The sequence below is a fragment of the Onychomys torridus genome, chromosome 11 (assembly GCF_903995425.1).
Source record: "Onychomys torridus chromosome 11, mOncTor1.1, whole genome shotgun sequence".
Classification (NCBI taxonomy): domain Eukaryota; kingdom Metazoa; phylum Chordata; class Mammalia; order Rodentia; family Cricetidae; genus Onychomys; species Onychomys torridus.
In genome coordinates, this window is record NC_050453.1 from 39,869,835 (window position 1) to 39,891,058 (window position 21,224).

A 21,224-nucleotide genomic window follows, 5' to 3' on the forward strand; every position below is an offset into this window, starting at 1 on the left:
CCAAGGCTCTGCTTCAGCCGTGAGCTGCTCTCTCTCCTTTGGGAACATCATCTTCAAGAGAATCTTGCAGGGAGGGGAGCTGGAGAAGAATGGCAGGTGCAGAGTCCACTTGGAACCCTTCTCTCCTGGGCAGTCCCTGACTTGTTCTAGCTTCTAGCCTGAGGCCTGACACACAGACAGTGCTCAGTGTATATTTGCTGAATGGATGAATCAATCGCAGTCCAAGTAGGATGAGCTTTGCAGAATGTGGGCTGCATCAAGTTTCCTGAGTCAAGAGACCATGTGGGGGCAGGTGAATGGGCTGCTTCCGTTAGTTGTTCCTCATTCGTAGGGGGCAGGAGCTCTGCTGAGTCTCCTGCTTAACTTGGCCTTGGCAGAGAAGTGCAAGTGGACCCCTAGGTAGGGAGGTGAGGTGGCCAGTCATGGTGAAGAGGTCATTTTTTCCCTAAGGCTCTAAACCTCCCCCACTGAATTTCTCAATGGGAGTTAATATCTAGTAGGTTCAACATATTTATTTATTTATTTTGTTATCTTGTTCAGGCTGGAAAGTGATCTCATTTGATGGTAAAGAACTGACTGAAGAAGTAAGGCTCCACCTCTGTGATTCCAGACACACGAGGACTGCTTAGTCAATCCCATGCTCTTGTATGTGGTCTCCATCCCGAGCACCCATGCTTCAGGCTGTCCTTCCAGGCCAGCAATTTTGGGATCTCATGGCTTTTCTCTTCTTCTGGTTGTCTCCAGCTGGAAGGGTTGTCTCCTTCTCAGTCCTTCCCTAGGGCTCTCCTCCTGGGTACTCCATGTGCTGCTTCTTGGAGAGAGCCCTTCAGGAATTAGTCTCCTCTGTTTCTCCTTCAAACTCTATGTTCTTAGAGGTTCTGACTAGGCCTAATTTATCTTTGTGCCCAAGAAGTCCAAGAAAAATGCCTGGCACATGAAAAGGGTTTCGTGAATATTTGTCAAGTGGGTTTATGAATTCATGAATTAGTAAACAAAACACCCAGCTCTCTCAGGTACCACGGCCTTTGGATTCCCGAAACTGGCCTCTAATGATGTCCTTTCCTTTTCTTTCCTCTTCCTGTTGGCTATTGAGCCAAGGGCCATGTATATGCTACACAAGCACTCTACCACTGAGCTGCATCCCCAGCTATGTGCTGTGAATTTCCTGTGGGACAGGTGCTGCTTCAAGAGCTGTACACAATCAACCAATAATCTTTCATGACAGTCCAGTGGTGTAGTGGGGTATATATTCTTATTGAAGGCTTTCAAACTTAAGGTCGTATCTTACTTCTGCAAGACGAAGATCATGTCTACAACCTGACTCTTAAGCAAGGCAGATATTGTTGGACATACACTACCTTAATAGTGGCCACTGCCATAAGGAATCAGGAGATCTGACTGCTGTTTTCTAGTTCTGTGACACTGAAAAAATTCTCTACTCTCCGGGCCTCAGATAACAAATAGAATATGTCTTACATCCCTGCAGCAAAGAAGCGATAAGATAACCTTAGCACTGTCATGACCAAAGAAAGAGATGCTAAGTTGCCATCAAAGACTGGGTTCAAAAATTCCTTTGGGCAAATTTTCAGCTGTTTGATTGATTGATAGGTTTTGGTGTTCTGGGGTTTCTCAAGCCTAGGTTTGGGAGATGCTGGTTCCAGGGCTGGACATTATTATATAAGGCTGTGACGCTTATTTTTCACCCGAGTCAAGGCTGTGTGGTGCTGTGAATGCCAGAAGCCTCCTGAGATGTCTGCATTGCCATCCTGCTCTTCTGCTCTGCTATGCATTTGCACATGGTTTCCTGCCAACTTTCTTTTAAGAACCCACTCCCAAATCCTCTCTGCATTATGTTCCTTAGAGCACTGTTTTGCATAAGAGTCTATTTCTTGGAAAAGCTCAATAAGGGAAAAATAGAACAAAGGGGGCTCTGATAGTTTAAGCTGGTGGTAACTGGCAAGGCAGAGTAAAGCTCAGGGCTGGTGGGAGGGATACATGCCTTTAGCCACGGCCCAGGTTTTCAGCTTCCTTGATGATGGGCTAAGATCTTTTATGAAGATGGCCAAGAGCCTATGAAGTCTGGAAAGATCTTTATGAATGAGTGGCATAGATCCTCTACTCTTGCCACTCATGTATGCCTTAGCATGAGCTCCCATTGCCTGCCTGGCCTGGGGACACTATGATGGTCTTGCTTCTTTCCTTTTACACACGAGACTGAAAGAACTCCCCATCAGTCTTCCTCTATCTTGACTGACCCTTGAGTTGTTCACAGGAGTGTCAGGGATGAAGGATAAGGGTTTTAAAATTTAATAACCTTCATATGATCAATAATCTGGGGAACGTTTTCACTTGCTTCCTCAGCTTCTGCTGAATTCTGATCCTATAGACCACAGCTTGCAGGGAAACATGCAGAACATTTGGCTGTCATATCTTAAATCTCCCTCCCCCCATGTCTGTCTGCCATGCGTCTATCTGTCCGTCCATCTGTCCGTCTGTCTGTCCGTCCGTCCATGTGTGTGTGTGTGTGTGTGTGTGTGTGTGTGTGTGTGTGTGTGTGTGTGTATTGGTAACCTTGTTCCCAATGTGTGGGCCTGAGCTTCTTGGGGACTGTGAGATGAACTGCTTTGTTTTGTGAAATCGAGGGTTTGGGTCGCAATAAAGTCCCCTAGGGGAGTGACAAAGGACTGGTGAGCAGAGGTCAAGTGTTAGGGATGTCTAGCTCTCAAGCTAGTGCCTGGGGGTGCTGGACTGCTAAGTCCTTGTGCTCAGAGTGATATCTCACAAGTGACCAGTAGATGGTGCTCTGACAACAGGAAAATAAGGCTTTTGTATCTCTGTTGCTGAGAAAGGGATTTTCAAGGGTTTAAAAACTGGTTTCCAGAGTTCTGATTAGCTGCCGATTTTCCACACTTCCATTTGTGGGTCTTTAAGGGAATAGTAGAATCAGGTGAAAACATGCTCACCAGATTTCCTTACAAGGATCATTATGGCAACGGTCAGATTGCTCTTGATGGTTCCAGAGCATTTAGACATGGATCAGATTCATCTTGAGGATAGAAGGCAGAACATTCCCATAGGCTTAGCATCATTGTTTTTTCTCTTTGTGATGTACAGTTCGCAATTCTGCAGCGTGATTATTAGGAATTGAAATGAGATGTTTACTCTCTGCCTCTTATCAGGTCTGAACCAATATGTTCATGTTTCTGAAGCTCTGCTGTTTTGTGGGTTAAATCAGCACCCTAATGCATGGTCTCCTAGGCTGATCTGAGAGGTTTGCAGTGATGGCCATTTGTGGGGCTTATGTCATTTGATAATTATATCAACCACTTACATGATTTAATCTTTAAAACTGTATCCACCTGGCCAGTTTCAAAGTAGGGGAGTAGAGACTATGAAGCCAGTACAGAGACCTATAGAGCTCAAAGCTCTTAAAGCTTCTGTATCCAGGTTGGAGATGAAGAGGAAGGAATGTGCCTTCCTCCAGCTTTGCTGTTCTTAAGCCAAGCCACTTTTCAAAGCTGTTGATACCCTAATATTTTCCCTGGTCCTCTTGGACTGCTTCCCCGAGACTTCCCATGAACTCCCCCACAGAACCATTCCTGTTCCCAAGGGAACTCTCTCGGGCATTTATACAGCTTGCCCCTGCAGGAAAGCTGGACTCAACCCCACTAGGTCCCAGCACTGCCATGTATATTGTCTTGCATATTCTGGGCCTCTAAAGAATTGCAGCAGTCACATGGAACTCAGGGCATGATAGAAAAAGGAAACAGGATCAATACTAGATCTCTGCTTGGTGGGTAAAGAGATGAGTCAGGGGTCCTTAATCGTCCTCAGAAACACTGTTGGAGGCTACAAGGCTACCATGCCATGTTTAACAAATAGACAGGAAGGAAGGCATGGCCAGGAAGGAAAGAAAGGTGTGATGTCTTAACACAAAAGTGAGATTTTAGAGCAGAGGCAGCAAAGCTACACAAATCTCATTTACGTTCTGAAAGATACATCGTTTATGTCATCGTCCATATGGCTCATTATTGAATCCCCAATGTCTAAAATAGTGTCTGTTTTGGGGAATGCATGTGAAAATATTTGTTAAATGAATGATTGGTATGGCGTCTGTGCTGTGGATTATGGGTCTCCTGGAAAGCAGCTACTTTGGTCCCATGAAGTTTACAGAGTCCTGAGACAGCCACTTGTGACTAGTTCTAGGTAACTGTCCAATGGGACTTCATGGTCACCCCCCTTCACTTCTGCCTCCTATTAAACTGTTCTGTGAAGTAAGATCACAGTAACAGGTGGAGCTGATACACCCCCAGTAGTAATTTGGTTTGAAATGGGCTCCCCTGAATCCCAGCATCAACATGCTGTTCCTTAGGGCAGTGGTACCTGCAAGAAGTGCCTCTGTTGAGACCATTTCTTTGGATTTCTTGTATACAGAGCCTTTTCCACCACACACTCATGGACTTATAACACTCAACACTCTGATACAATAGGCATGTGTCAGTGCTCACGTGGCCTTGCCCACACAGACACATACACATGCCTCACACTCAGATGTCAGTTAATTTCACACAGGGATACTGCCTTTCAGTCCTGTGACACCACACTCACCCATGACTTCCAGCATCTGGGCTTTGGTCAACCTTTGCTATGTTCTCAAGCACTTGTTACCTCTTCCATTGCTCACTTAGGAAAAACATTAATACAACTATGTGTTGATGCTGAAGGTGGGGCTGAACCCAGCAGAGTATGCTCCAGCTAGTGTAGACAATGGGAGGGGACAGGGACGAACTGTCCGTGGGGGTCTCCTGTGGGCAAAGACTAGGTTGCGAGACACAGAGCTTCTTTCCTAGGGTTCAGCGCTTGCCTTTCCTTTCACTGCAGCGCAGACACTCATTTTGTTCTGTTTTTTTTTTTTCTTCTGAATGGAGTAGATTTGAGAAAGTCAGTGGACCTTATTTGAAAATAAAAGGTGATGGTGGGTGGGAGAACCCCTTTGTTAGGATTTTGATGGAAGTTTTGCTGAGGCTCGCGGTCTAGGGACTGGAATACCTGGGCCGCCTGCCAGGAAGTAAGGCACAGGGTTCTGCTAGAGTCCAACCTAGAAGGTGGCCTTGTAAGGTCCCTTAGGATAGACAGGACTGAAGGTCCCAGAGAAGCAGAGGCCACAGGGGTCTGAGCTCCTCTATGGTGCCTACAGGGTGTCAAGTGTGGGTTTAGGAGAGGGTACTTTCTTTGCCCTGGGGATCCCTGCTGGTGGTAGTGGAGCCTAGAGTGTCTACAGCAAGGTCCTGGTAAGGGGTGTACAAGGTCCCTACCCTCCACTAGAGCGGCAGCGAGCAGGACACTATGCAGGGTATTGAAAGAGGCACCGCACTGGCTACCCTTCTCTGCCAGTACCAAGGACAGCGTTCCAGGACAGGTCCTTGATCTGTTGCAGAGATTCCGCAGGCACCACCAGCTGCAGCCGCATCTCTTCTGCATCACTTGGAGGGGAAAGGCCACTCATCCTTGGACCCTTGCCTAGTTAGCCAAACCGGCCTCATCAAACGGGCCTCATCACGTTGGACTCTCCGAGCCCCTCCCCCGCGTCCCTCTCGGATCCTTGGCCACCTTGCTGCGCTGCTGCTGCTGCGCTGGTGTGCTGTTTCTCACCCTACCTTTAAACATCGCCTCTGTCCCTGGTAGCCAGGCGGGCCGGCACAGGGGGGAGCTGGTCTTTGGTGAGGAAGTTCGGTTCATGGATAAGTCCCATGCCCTGCCAGCGCCAGCTAGGCTGACTGCAACCTGTTCCTCACTGTGAGTGCTTGCCCGCCCGCCCGCCCGCCTGCCCGCCCGCTCGCTCGCGCTCCCGCCCCTCTCCCCGGCGCAGCCGCGGATCGCTGTTGCATGCTGATCCTGGGAGGCGGCGGCGGCGGCGGCGAGCGCTCTGGGCGGATGCTGGCACTTGGGCTTCGCTGCTCTCTGATTGCTGCTCAACTTCTACCCCAAACGCAGGAGCTGTGAAGTCATTTGCCCCTCTCCGGCTGGATCGACTTCTTACCTTCATTTCTTGGGCGTTGCGGTTTACCCTGGAACCTCAGTACCGCTCTTCCCCCCCACCTCCATCCCCCTTCTCCAACCTTTGGATGCGTCTCTGCTGGCAGATTTAAAGAGCCAAGTCTTTGACTGTGGAATTTCTTAGATGGACTCGCCGGGGCTGGCGTTCTAAAGCATGTCACCGTAGCTGGCCCTCGTCTTTTTTTCTTTTCGTTTTTCTTTCAAAGTTCTTTTGTTTTCGTTTCCTTCTTCCTCTCTACCCCTCACCCCAGCCAATAAATCAGCAAACTGTTACCTAGCAGGGCCGGTGCCTGCCTTTCTCTGAACCAGGTAGTGCGTGTGCCAGAAGAGAAGCTATGTCTGAGGAACAGCTTACTCCACCCCGCTCCGGACCCTGAACACCACCCTACGCTGGCATTTTGGGGAAAATATTGCCTCTAGAAGCTGAGCACCCCAAGCCCTACCCCCTTCTTCTTCTCCTTCTTCTTTTTCTTCTTCTTCTTTTTTTTTTTTTTCTTGAGGAATGGAGCTTCGCAGAGGTTGCCTTTAGAATCAACAGTTCAGAGCAGGGCTGAAGAGCTTGCAGGGGTCCCCAGAGGCGGTGGTCCCTGCGCCTGTGTGGATAAGGCTCTGAGTCTGCCTGTGTCTTTCCTGCCTCTTGTTGTGTGCGGGTGTTCGGCGATCACCTTTGTGTGTCTTCTGTCTGTTTAAACTTCAGGATGGCTCGCTTCGGGGAGGCGGTGGTCGTTGGCAGGCCGGGCTCAGGCGATGGAGACTCGGACCAGAGCAGGAACCGGCAAGGAACCCCGGTCCCGGCCTCGGGGCCGGCAGCCGCCTACAAGCAGTCGAAAGCGCAGAGGGCGCGGACTATGGCTTTGTACAACCCCATTCCTGTCCGGCAGAACTGTTTCACGGTCAACAGATCCTTGTTCATCTTCGGAGAAGATAACATTGTCAGGAAATACGCCAAGAAGCTCATCGATTGGCCATATCCTTTCTTGCCCACCATGCCTCCCCTCTCTCCCTTTGCATTCCATCGGGTGAGGGGGGGATACCTAGCATGGAATTTATCCCCCATCCCTTCTTGGTGCCCACATTTGCCCCTTTGCTGAAGTGCACCCTACCTCGTTGCAACCAAGGGGGCAAGCCTGGTACCCTGGAGACCTATTTGGGCAGTAGTGTTTTTCAAGGTAAGACTTTCGGGTTTTGGTTTATTTTCCGCGTGGAAATCCTTATCGTACCTAGGTGCCTGATGTTGAGGTGTCTGCCCCTTTCTGGGTTGGGCTTTGTCTGTTTCTCGGCCACCCCCAAAGCCCCAGTCATTTCAGAAGCTACACTCCATGTGGATTGGCTTACCTCGAATCTCAGGGCTTTCTTTCGTAATCATTTCCCTCTTTTCCTCCACTTCAGCCAGTCCCTCAGCCCCCATTCCTACCAGCTGGGAAGACACTGGCACTATCTGCCTGTAGGGAAGTTGAGACTCTGGGAGGGGATTTATTAGCCCAGAAGCTCCAAAGAGCATGAGCCAAACTCGTGGATACAAGGAGACAAATGAAGACTTACAAAACAGGCTTTGGGCTGGGGACTCAGCTAACTCTGGAGATTAAGTTTAAGTTCAATTGAAAGTGAGTGACTGTCAGGGGAGGTGATCATGTCATCACAGCCCATCATAGCTCAAACTTGGAGTTCTCTTCTCAGGCAAGGAGGTGTGTTCACCTTTCCTGGGCCCTGGGTTGCTACTCTTGCTTTTTACTGTTTGATATACCTGGTTGCTCTTCCAGCACCCTGAACCAGACAGATCTACTGGGCCTGAACTCATCAGCTGAGGATCAGAGGTGTGCAAACGATCTCACTCTAAAGCCAAGGGTATTGTTCTTCACAAAGAGTGGGTTGGCCATCTCTGGCGGTGGATTCAGGGTGGAAGGAGCTTCTTTGCAGGCTTTCCAAGTGCACTAAGTGCAGGCTGCTGATTAGGCACCTTCCTGCCTGCTCTGCACTAAGAATTTGCATGCCTGAGAAGGCCACTGGGAGTTGAGGGTGGTAGGGTGTTTCAGGGGATTATAGGAGGCAAGCCAGTGATTGGGGGTTGGCTTGGGGACAGGGACTTTGATGCTTGTGGAGGTACAATTCCTAGGAAGAATGCACCTGCAAAAGAGGCTCCTCCTCTTTCCCCCATGCTCCCTCCTCCCCACCCTCCTTTCAGGTGTGCAGTAGTGAGACAGCTGAAGGAAGCTGGGGTCTCAAGTATTAGTCTGCAAGGCAGCTTGCTTCCCTCAGGGCCTGGACATATCCCTAACCCCCCCCCCCTTAGTTTTTGGCCTTTATTTTTTTTTTCCACCCCAGTTTCCTGCTTCAGCAGCTTCAGGATTGGCTGGTGCATGGTGCTTCTAGGCAGCACCTCATTAGAAATGAAGAAGCATCTCTAAGCAGTGATGCTTCCTGCTGCTGTTCACATCCTCCCACAGTCACCCCCTGGCTGGGTTTCTCCCTCTCTCCTCCCAGTTCTGTCGTTCTCACCTCCCCCTTCCACCCCCACAGAATGATCTGGGCCATAGAGTGCTTGGGTTGAACTATCTAGATGGGGGCTTGGGGCGGGGGTGGGGTCTGGTCCCTGCAGTCATGCCTGCCAGTGAGCTGCACAAAGCGGACAGATTGCATTGTGTTGCATGCTGCGGCTGCAAATAACTCCTCTGAGCAGTACTCTGCTGATCTCCCAGTGAAAGTCCCCTCCCTTGTCCGCCTTCTACAGTTCTTTTAGATTTCCCACCCACCAGGTGCCGCTTTGCTGTGACCCTCTTAGGACATATACCCCACCCTCAGACGCCCTCCCCTCTCTGTTGGCTTGCAGTAGGTGAAGCAGCTTCTCTGACCCTCGCATGGCCAAGTGTGGCAGCAGCCAGCCATCCTTGGCACCTCGGACAGCGCCACCAAAACTCCCTTGCGGGTCCTAATCACCTGGTGCTGCACTCTTCCTGCTGGGCTCAAGCTCCCAGCCTGGGACACGAAGCACGTTCCCTACACCATGCCTTTGCCTCTTTGCCACGTTTTATCTTCTGCTGCAAAGACACAGCTTTCCCACCAGGCGCTGTAAGAGCAAGGTGCTGCTGAGTTTTATACCTCCCCTTTCCTTCTCTTTGGCCAAAATGAACTAACAAGAATCAAAGAGGGACTCCGGAGGGAATGGATTCCACCATCATGCTCAGTGTCTTGGCCATTCATCCTGTCCCAGACATCTTCGCGATCCCCATACTTAGGCATTTTACAGTTCTACAGCCTGTAGGCTGTTGTAACCTTTTCTGAGAACATCTGCTAAGATGCTGAGAACCTGGTTGGATTTTTTTCCCCTTCTGGTTGCACAGTGTAACTGACTAATGTATTCCCTTCAGTGGTGACCATGTAGAAGCATTGCACCTCTGTGGGCTCTGCATTTTCTCCAAAGCAGCATCTAAGCTAATCTCACCTTCCCTTGGGTTCTCAACATCCACTTTCCTCAAATATCTGGGTTATCTTATTGAGAATCAATGTGAGGAGCAGTTACTCTTAAAGCTTTCTAATTAGGCTGCCCGGGTTCAAGTCCCATTTCCTCCTGAAGCCCCATGACCTTGAAAAGTTACTTCATTACTCTATGCCACAATTTCCTTACCTGTAAAATCAGGGTGGTAATAGTTCCTGGGAGAATTGAAGGAGTTAATTCAAGTGCCTAGAACATTACCTAATTACCCAATAAACATCCATTATTATTAATACAATCCTTGGGGAATCTCTGCACACCTGCAAGGTGGGGCTCTTAGTTCAAGGTGAAGTCATTTAGATTCTTGCATTTCTTTGAGATCAAGGAGCCTCATTTGTATCACTTGAGAGCTTATACAAAGTCCAGACTCCTGAGTCCCACTTCACAGCTGCTAAATCAGATCCCCAGGTATTCAATGTGTTGGCAATTGACTGTGTTCCTGGTTGTGGTAGTGACCAATTTAAGTACTTTGTTCTTTGTAGGGGCCAGATAATTTACAACAGGAAAATTGTTCAGAAACGTTAAGACCTGCTTTGATACCGACATACAGTCACACACATATGGATTTTGATTGCTGTGCACTACACTTTGTGGGGGTTAATACTTTTTTTCTTTTTGTTTGGTGACAGAAAGTCACTGTGAAACTAGGATGTTAAGGTGCTTTTCTCACACGTCAGGATGTTTTAATTTTATTCATCTGAAAGGATGAGCTAAGTAAAAGGCATGATTTAATTTGTGCTTGTAGGACCCCCTGACTTAGGAGCACCTCATCTTGCTCTTAATAGGGGTTGCCTAGTTCTAATTTGAAGGAAAATGTCTACAATAACCCAGATTTGGCATGGAAGATGGTGGAAAGGCAACAGCCCACTCCAAATGCATTTCCTTTTTCTTAGAAGCTACATCTGCATAGGGAGATAATTTTATTTTCTCATGACACTCTCTTCTGCAGATGATACCATAGCCTTTTTGAAAATGCTAATCTGATTTAAAATGTGATATCACATTTTATGGCATTCCGTTCTTTCTTGCTTGCTCATCTTGTAGATCTAACAAGAGTGTTCTTTCTTCCCAGGCACTGGCTATTCTGCAAGCTACCCACTGGTCTCTGTGCTGCTATTCTGACTGTTCTTTGCTCAGGGACAGTTACCCTGCAGGTAGAAGCTTGGGAACTCTCACATAGTTTGTGAGACAGCCTACCCTCATTTCCACTTTTCCAGGTCAGAGGTGAAGGGAAAAATGATATGTCTGACTTGGAGACCCTACATCATATATGCGCAGTAGGAGATGTTTTCCTCTTCACTTCTTTGGTCATCTTAGCAGGAAGCACACGTTGTCTGTGGAAATGAACTTAGTTCAGAGTTGGGAGAGCAAATATGTTTGCAGCCTTTGAGCTGATGAAGCTCATAGTGAACCTGTGGCTGTGTGTGCATGATTTCTTGTAGAGAATTTCAGTGTTTCCTCAGAACTCTGGATATGGGTCTGAGACTATGTGTGGATATCACAGATTTCCCCCTGTAAAGTGTTCAGTGAATTGTAAATTTATTTGGAGGATTTTCTTGAGGATTATGGAAAGTGTAAACATTCTCATTTTGGCTTATACTCTCCTCTCCTGGTTGCCTCTAAATAAATGTGCCTTGCAAGATAGTAAACTGCAGGTGTGATAAGAAATTCAGGTTTGATGTAACCCCAGTGGATCGTGAGTCATGGCTGAGGAGAGAGTGGAGATTAACAAGGATGAAATCTGTAATTAAATCTTGTGGTCATTGATATAGAACCCTCTTATTTTCCATTGACTTGTGCATAGACGCCATGGCTGTAGTTGGCACAAGGGATGAAGGATAAGGACCTTTGTTTTCTGGGGTTCCTAGAATAGTCTCTTGATTGCCTATTTGTTTTGTCTCTATATGAGGTATTGCTGTGAATGGGAAGTCCAAGAATCTAGTAGTTGCTCAGTCCCACGAGTTTGGGTGTCTCAGCTGGTCTTCTGTATGTTGAAATCCTGAAGAAGTAGGCTCCAGTGCCAGTGAAGAATGGATGTGCTGACAAGGTGAGGCCAGGCAGGCCAAGAATGAAGCAACCCTTCCTTCCATTGCCTTTATCTAGGCTTCCAGCAGGAGGTGTGGCCCAGATTAAAGGTGTGCCTTCTCACCTCAAGACCTGGATCAAAGGCCTGTCTTCCAGCCTCAAGATCCGGATCACAAGTGTGCCCTCCATTTCTAGATTGTAGTTCATTCAGGATATAGTCAAGTTGACAACCAAGAATAGTGGTGGTTATGGGTCTTCTGGAAGCCTGGCCAAAAATGATAGTACAAAGAACCATTTGTAATTGGGATACAGCCTGGAAAGTTAGCTGGAATGAGAGAATTGGACAGGAATGAAATGCCTTGAGGATGAAGGCAAAAATACTTTGGATGTGACAGTTTTATCGACTGGTTTGCATGCTATCATTTCCCCTCCCCCACTTCCCTGCAGTTACTTTCCTCTCAATAGGTGTAGCACACAGTATGAGTTAAAGGAGGAGGAGGAAAATAATGAGCACAGGCCTTTTTTTCCTACCAAAAGATCCATTGAACACGGCTCATCTATTTTCAGCCATTACTACACAAGATGTAGGTGGCCCCTCCCCACTGTTTCCCTCTTTATAGGACTATCTGGTTCCTTATGGACTTTGTACTTTTGCTTAAAACAAAAATGAATCAAGATTTGCTAAGCTATCAGAACTCTTGCAAACCCATCGGTACTCTACCTGTTGAGTGAGCAGATTGTTGGTCTTCCTAGTCCCCTGCTCAGGGCCATCAGGGAAGATACTCACAGGACACCACCACCCAGCTGCAGTCCAGTCCTGCAGAGGACAGACTGCTGATCTGCTTACTGCTGGCCACAAGGACATAGAAGAGTGGACCAAAGTGCAATGTAATCAATACTCTTTTATTCGGGGAGCCGGAGGGCAGGTACTCACTTTCTCTTCTGGCCCCGCCTTCTACCCATCATTTTATTTTTCTGTATTTCTCCCTCTCTAATTTTTAGGTTCAGCCTTTGTGGATAATTCATTGCCTGTGTGGGTTTTTTCCTAGGATTTTCAAAAAAGGGAGGTTATTTGCCTCTGCTTGGACATGACAATGGTCTTTTGCAAAGGGTTAGTATCAGAAATTAGCTTTTTTTATTAAGTCCTCTGTTGTCTATGGTGAGGCCAAGATACAGAGAAAGGCAGCTGGCGGGAAAACTTTCAAACATGCTATTTCTTGCCATTTTTATACCGACTATCTCCATTCTGTTGCATTTGGGTACCTGACAAATAGGTAGCTGATTACCTTTGTCTTAGGGACCATAGTTAAGAAGAAGGCATTTATGCCCCTAAGTATTTGTCATCCAGACTCCTCATGTTAATTTGCCATTTTCCTAATGAGAAACGTTGAACCCCTGATGTAAGAAGCAAGCTCCTATAAACATTTAAAATTCCAGTGAGAACGCAGATTGGATTGGGGTGGGGTGTTGTAGAGGGTCCCACTATTGCTCCACCACCGCCACCATCACACCACATGGCTTTTAAATCAGTCCCTTTTAAAAAAAGGCCCAGAGATATGAGAGCTATACATCATTTCCCTTATCATATTCTAAGCCTACACAGAGTGGGCTTGTGTGGGCTTTCCAGTGATGTCTCTAGCATCAGTCTTAAGGACAGAAAGTACAGCACAAAGTTTGTAGGCTCTTCTGACTAGTGTTCTCTTGTATGTGCAGCCTGTTTCAAGGAACTATCTGTGATATGTCTTCATATACACTTCAGGAGTATCCTAAATATGTTTCTTTAATTGGCATCTCTGACCGGATTTTGCCCACAAACTCTGATGAGTCCCTTATCCCTATGTCTGGAAAGCAAAGAATATATGTCCTTAAGAGACAAAATACATCAAAGAAAACAGCAACACATGATTTGAAAGTCGTTTATGTGAGATAACCCCCCCCCCCAATAGAGCAGTGACTACTTCCTGGGAGTTGCTCCCCGACTCCCACCCCCACAATGTTAGAGCTTGAACCCCAGGCTTGAGAATATAGCACTTGTTAGGTACCCGTCTTAGGTTTGTGGGATCCAACCCTGTTGTGTGGTGCTTTAGAGAGAGGCCCTGTGCCGTATCTGCACCAGGTGTGGTCCTTTGGTTCCTAGGAGTTGAGCTCAATCACTGTCACAGCTGTGTAATCTCCAGCCTTCACTTTTCCAGCAGCATTGGTCCTGCTGTGATTTTGTTGCATGTGCATGGTATCTCTGAAGAATCTGGGAAGTGTGTTGAGGTTTGTCCTTCTGTCCTTCTGTGGGGGTGCGATACCACAAGATGTAGCTGCGCAGTAGGCAACTGGTTAGTTGCAAAAGAAGTGTTCTGGGTCCATGATGAATGGACCTTTCTGGGATGAGACTATGGTATCATTGTCAAGACAAACGGTGGTGTGAGTGGCCTCCTGGACCAGAAAGGAAGCTCTGGAAACTTCAGGGAGGAGGGATTTATCTCTCCAATCCCTCCCAGTCCTGAGCTTATCTGTTGAGTTGAAAGTTTTTAAACTGTGTCACTTTTCTAAATTTTCACGCCATTGTCTCGTGGGGCTGGTCAGAGTAGAAAAGCATGAAATGAATTTTCAACAGTTACTAACATCCTGGCAATTTCCAGCTGTGTGCTGTTGGGAACTAGTTTGCTGCTATTCCGTCAGCTGGCGTCTCCTTCAGCAGGTGATTTCCAACAGCATCAGGGCTAATCCCTCATTTGGATCCTCTGTGCTGGAGTCAGTTGTGTGCACTCTGCCCGTTTCATTAATGCATCAGCCTCCAAACTCTACTTTGTCTCAAAATTACCTGGGCGGCTTGTTAGAATGCAGCTTGGCGGGTCCAGCTCTTGGAGTCCCTGATTCAGTTAAGTGTGAAATGGGGTCTGAGAATTCTTATTTATCACAAGTTGCCACATGCTCTTGCCGCTGCTGGCCTTGAAGCTACGTTCAGAGATGCTGCCCCATACAGTTGGTGCCTTGTCATACTTTTAGAGGCATCTTTATAAGAACTGCTAGTTGGCCAGGGGTGCACACCTTTAATCGCAGCACTCAGGAGGCAGAAGCAGGTGGATCTCTGAGTTTGAGGCCAGCCAGAGAAACTGAGTCTTGGAACCCCCCCCCCCTCAAAAGAAGAATTAATAGGGAGATTACCCAACCTAAACCTGTCTCTGATGCACTAACCCAAATCTCTGTTGTTAACAGAAACTTATTCTTTGGGCTCAGATGGTGGGACTTCCAGGTCATTCTATGAAAATGATGATGAGGTTTTGAGAATGGGAATATAGACTCTCAATTTTATGACATTATTAACTTTGAGTTAGTTCATTTTATTCTTTTTGGCCTTATGACTGAGAACAGGCTCTTATGGGAATGGGCACATCCATTTTAATTCCAGCACCTAGTATGATGCTGGCACATGGCAAGTGGTACAAATTCTTTTATTGAATGATTTGTAATTAAATATGTTGCTATTGATCTAACAAGCATCAACAAAGTGACTGTGCTGTCTCTAGTATTACTCTGACTTGGATCTCTAGGTCCCGTGGGCTCTGGTGGTAGTGTGAGAATTCTAACTGCTGGGAGAAAGTCAGGGGTCATTACATGGAAATTGGGAAGTTATAAAAGACAAGTATTACTTCACAGTTTTCTTCAGAATTGCCCCAATTTCTATATTACCCACGGCAGGCTTCCCCACTGTTAAAGAAAATGCAGTATTTATTATTTGAATTTTTTCTATAAAAAATTAATTGGCACCCAGAGATCTATAATGTAATGACAATTGAGGTTTCTAACGATGGCCTCTAGGCACACAGAATGCTGGAGTGCTTTCTGAATATTGTCAATCAAATGTTTATTGAATTATGTTCAAACAGTCCGAATGGAGTATGAACCATATTCTGAGCTTTCACAAATTATAATCCACATCCACACATAAAACAGTTATCTGTTGCAATTCATAAATTTTTAAAAAATTCATCAGTTAGTTAAATTATCCCAAGTTTTCTTTTCGGGCCATGCCAGGTGACAGAGAATTTGTGGTATTGCCCTGGAAGTCAGTTCTTCCAGCTCTTTCACACAGAATTGGAGCTGCGTCCTGCTGGAATTATTGTGTATTATCACATATCAGGAGGTGGGTGCTGGTGTTCAAATCTAGATGGCCTTTTAATAAAAAACCCAGAGCCAGATATTGGGGTGAAAACTGAAAGATCAGAGAAGCAGAGCAAGCCATAGTCAACCTCACCTTGGCAACTCCTCAGCCAACCATATTTCCTCAGACTGAAAGCTTCTGAGTCCTCACTCGAAAGGATCTCAGCTGAACTGCTTCAGTTCCTGTTTCCTCACACCTTATATACCTTTCTCCACCAAGCCATGTCACTTCCTGGGATTAAAGGCGTATGTGCTTCCCAGTACTGGGATTAGAAGGTGTGTGCCACCACTGCCTGGCTCTGTTTCCAGTGTGGCCTTGAATTCACGGAGATCCAGATGGATCTCTGCCTCCAGAGTGATAGGATTAAGGGTGTGTGCCACCACTGACTGGTTTCTGTGTCTAATCTAGTGAGGGCTCTGTCCTCCTATCCCCAGGCAAGTTTATTAGGGTACACAATATATCACTACAGGGTGGGTCTAAGTATTTTACAAAGGGTGGGCTTTAGACTTGCTGAGAAAGCTCCCTAGTTGGTAAGCTGATGGAATGCCGTATTCTGTGAAACAACATTGAAAACAGCCATCTCTGATTTCTAATGGAGCTTTCATTTGGCTCTTCTGCAAAGCCTGTCAGATGATGTCTTCTGCAACAGGACTCTGAGTATCTGCCCTTTGTGCCCTGAGCCCCCTTCCCTGTTCTTTCACATGCTCACTTGTTATCTTTTTGACCAAGGTCAAGGGATGCTGGACTCTAAAGATGTTATTGCAGGATGATGGTCTTTTTATTTTCTTAAGGGTCAGCTCTCAATTTTGTGGAACTTTAGAGTTGGAAATGACTTGAGTGGCTGTCTAGATGGCCCCTAGGGGACTGTTTGGAGTACTGGGTCCATTAGATCTCTCTAGTACCCTGTTTTTATGTGGCTCCCGTTCTCTTGAAAAAATACACATACAATTTTGCATTCAGTATCAGAGTTCCATGAGTTAAATTTTAAATAACTATTGTGTTAGAAAAGTGTCACATGCTTGGGTGCTGGGATATTGGACTCTCAGGAAGAATGTTCCTTAACTACATACCACAAACCTCAAATCTTGTATGGTAGGAGCCCTGTATGAAAGGGCTACATAGAAGTGTTTACCCAAGACAGATAGCCAGACAGCCATGAGATCACATAAACATTCTATCCAGAGAACAGAAATTGGGAGCCCTTCTCCATTTCCAGAAAGGCGGCCATCTTGAATTAAGGACAAAATGTTCTCTGTTACTTAAAACCCTTAGGAATGAGAAATCAAAATACTCCTTTAGAACTTCCATGTGTTTTGTTCATCTCTTTGGTTTCTGTTGAATAAGGAAATGCTGATCCAATCCACTTATTTACTTAATGTCCCTGTGGCACTGTGCACCACTATAGACTAGAACTTAATGTGATAGCAGTTATATTTTGATTTGTATTACCAACAGGGGCACACTCTGTGCTCTTAAATTTTATCTGATTTTAGTTAATTTAGATCTAAATATGTACACATGGCTAGTGGCAGGGGCAGATAAGCCAGAAAGCTGTTTCCTCTGGTGCCTGGCGTTATTAACTTTGGGATTGAGTTTCCTTGGCTTGGTGTGAAGGGTGTCTCAGGACCCACTGCAGCTTTGGCAATCTCCATCCCCACTGCGTTCTAGCCAGCCCACTGACAGAAGAGGCGACTATCTTTTACCAGGCAATCTTTACACTTGCTTCTCCCTCTGTCTGGCTCTAGGACTGTCCTCAGAGGTCATTTCCTCTTTGACACCTCCCTTGATTGCTCTTTGGAAGAATAAGACCAACGCCTTTCTCTAGGTCCCCATCGGGCCCCTTGTTTATCACGTTGTCCTAATATTTCCTACATAACTTTTGTACTGGTTGAAAATATCTGCAAGTGGAGGGGCATTTTATATTATTATTTTTTTAATTATCGGAAATAGAACACTATAAACATATTTGTTTCAGTTAATATACTTTTGAACTGTTTTTTTTTTTTTTTTTTGAGAAAGGGTGTTTGATTTCTGACTTGAGGTTGTAGTCAACTGAAAACTATGTTCTTTTCACATCTGTCACAGATGACAGAATTGTTCCCCCTACTCTATCCTCAGTTTGAATTTTAGGTTGAGATTTGGGATGCCAGATTTGTTTTGGGTACTTTTATCTCCTTGTTTGTTTCTGGTATTGCCATCCATCCTGTAGGGATCCTTTTCAAGTGGAGAAAAAAGCTAAGATCCACCTGTGGCCACCAAGTACCAGCCTTTCTACATGTAAACAAACCAACAGCCACAAGACAAGTGTTACTGTGTACATCTTAAACACGGGGAAGCTGGGGCTAAAGAAGGTTAAATTATTTTCCCAAGGCCATCTCCAGTGACCTTGAATCCGGGGATGGGACTCCAGCATTTCACTGCTAGTTTCTTTCAGTCATACATTTGTTATCACCTCCACTGGCTCTGTGTCATCTGTAGACTTGATAGGAAAGTGTTCTAAGAGTTGAGTCAAATAACTAATAAAAATGTGATTAGAACTGGGGACGCTCTTCTGCTTATCTCCGGTGTGATGGTAAGTCCTCACTGGCTGCTCAGATTTCCTCACAGCTTTTGGACTGTTCTTGGGCCAACTGGCACTTCTCTGCTTCGTCTGTAAAAACACTGTGGAAGGTATCCCTGTCACATGCTTCGCTGGAATCAGTACACACTTTCTCAACTGTTCCATGTCTGTTTTAAGCTAAGGTATAGCATCTTGCTTTTTCCAAAATCCACTTTAGGTATTGTTCTCAGAGCCTCAGATGATATTTTACTTTTTTTAAAAACTAGGTAGTAAAAGACCTCAGGATATTTGCCACTGTCTATTCTAAATGAACCCAGCTGATGAACTTGTCGCCTTAGAGTTTAGGGTCTATCAGTCTCTTGTTCAAAGCATGAGAGCACATCATTGTTAGGAGCATGGCTTCTGGATTCAAATCTCAATTCCACCTCTGCTGCCTCCTAGCTATACATTGTGTCAACCTGCTTCACTTTGCTCTGTCTCAGAGCCCCCAAACACAAAATGGAAATAGTGATTTTACCTATAAGGCATATCGTGTTGGATCTTTGTCGTGTTCAGCTGAGGCAGTACATAAAAAAAAAATCTATAGGATAGTGATTGGCACAAAATAAGCTTTGAATGACTCTTAGTTATTAGCATGTAGTTAATTGTGGGTGATTCAGCATTAAATATCTACAGCGAGGCTTTCCCTTGCTAATAGCATTGACTTGATTCCTCTTGACTTTCAGCAAATTTCTAACCGGAGTTTTGCCAGATGTTGTTCATGTGACCTTTGTGTAGAACTCTTCAGTGACCTGAGTTTCGGGGTCTCACACCTCAGCTGTGAGGAGAAGCGTATTTCCCCTGCCAGGCTGACTTTGTAGGTCTCTCAGTCTAGCATCAGCTATTATGGACTAAAGTCCCCTGCAAATGTATCAGGATGAGTACAAGCATTAATGATGATACAGCTCATAAGAAATCTAACATGCCGTAAGCACTTACTGTGTGCCAGAGTGCTGCGCTGAGTGCTTGGCATGGAAGGCACCTGCTGAAATCATTCCTTGAGACCACACCATAGAGACGCACAGTTTTGTTTTCTGCATCCCACAGTCAGGGGATTAAGGTATGGAGAGGTTAACTCATTTGCTTAATATGACACACTGAGTAGGAACTAGAGACCTGATTAGTGTTTTCTAACTGCTCCATCTAGATAGTTTTATATGAAACCTTTCTTCTTGCTTTCTTACAACTAATGAGTTTACATTAAAAAAAAAATCAAGTTTAAAGCATTTGCATTAAAACTTGCCTTCTTCTATATGTTTTTCAAATGCTGATTTTACACCCTTATTTTCCCTTGGGAATCATTCAGATTTATGATTCAGGGAAAAAGTATCTCAAGGAGCAATAATGGAGCTGACTTTTTCTAGCAAACGTCTGATGAAAGCCAACCGGGTGTTCAAAGCCACTAACAGCCTTAACCAGACCCACTGGATTTTGTGTTCATTTATATGAAAGCAGTAGCCAGGTAGTTCAGATGGCCCAGTTGGAGGCATGTAGGAAGATCCTGGGAGAGACAGTTCTATTGTGGCTGCTTGCAACATTCTCAGGGCTTCCTGGCTTTCCTGGGAACTCTGTCTTGTCAGTTAGGTTTCTCGGATTTGCATGGTCCCTGTGTTTTATCAGCCAAGAGTTTCTGTGAACCGAGGGCAAAGCTTCCCAAAAGGCTGGAGTGCTGTGTGTGGGGTGGAAACACAGAGCCTTTGGAAGTGTGCCTAGTGAGCTCTGCCCAGACATCTGCCCTGTAATCCTTGAGGGTATTCTACCTGTGGGAACCAGATGCTGATGCGCATGAACGTGGAGGATTAGGATGGACTACTTGGCTCCTGGAAACCAAACTGAAGTCTTGGTTAGGGAGCAGGCAGAAAAAAGGTTGAAGAAACCATCTCTCCATTCTGCTAACTTTGGATTGTATTTGCATGGAAATTAGTGTTTGTGAAATAACGGAGCCATATGGATGCACTGAGATGCATGTGTTCTTCTGATCTGTTGATGGAGGAGCAGTTGAAGGGCGTGGGCTTATGTGGAGGTGGAATGAATGGGTGGATGTGGCAACACAGGGAGGGGCAGGTTTGGGGAATATGGGCCTATGTAATTGTAGAGGAGCTGGACATTTGGCAAGATGACACTCCTTTATAGAGAGTTATATGTGCAAGGATTTACTTTTGATATCACACCCCTCTTGAAGTTCTGTGAATAAGGATGTTGCATCTCTGGGCAATCTCTCTCTCTGGTGACAGAATGTAGAAAATGGCACCCTGCAAGGTACAGGTTGTGGGCTCAATTTCATCACAAACGTCAGCAGACACACTCAAGCTAACAAAGCAAAGGAAGAGGTTTTAGGATGTTAGGGTTGCCTAGAAGCTTTGCATACTTCTGTTTGAAAGGAGCTTTGTTGAGGGTCATATTCTCAGCCAGGTGGGCCATTTCTTTTTTCCTTTTAACTTCTTTTATTTCTATCATAGAGTCTTATCAGCATTCTCTAGAGATTCTTCCAGGTTATATGCTCTCAGGAATAGACAGAGAAAGGTAACCTTTGAGGAATATTTATTGTGTGACAATCACTCTACAGTGTGTTTTCGAGACCCACTTTAATTTACTTCACTATTCTTTACAGACAACTAGTGCAGGGTCACAGATACCTTTAGTCTTACTGGCTCTGCTTGCTGGCCATTTTTCTTTCCCTGTACCACCTTGACTTGGGCTAGATGAAAGACTGAAAGGCTAGTCTTCTCTAATAGAGTGTCTTCTTGAGATAGCACTGTGAAGCGCTTATGTGTATTTGTGGCACCCACTGGTACCACATGGGTACTAAACCCGTGGTGGAGAGAAGGACCACTAACTGAGTGAGAGAAGAGCAAAGCTCTCTTAGGCACAGGTCAAGACCTGGGACATCTTGGCAT

General features: G+C 45.8%; 1 protein-coding gene across 1 annotated transcript in view; it reads left to right on the forward strand.

Annotated features, from left to right (window-relative positions):
* Cacna1e (calcium voltage-gated channel subunit alpha1 E) overlaps positions 1-21,224 on the forward strand; it is a 472,757-nt gene that overhangs the window by 151,912 nt on the left and 299,621 nt on the right. The window contains 1 exon segment of the mRNA XM_036202180.1: positions 6,755-7,024. Coding sequence (XP_036058073.1) covers positions 6,755-7,024 — 270 coding nt within the window.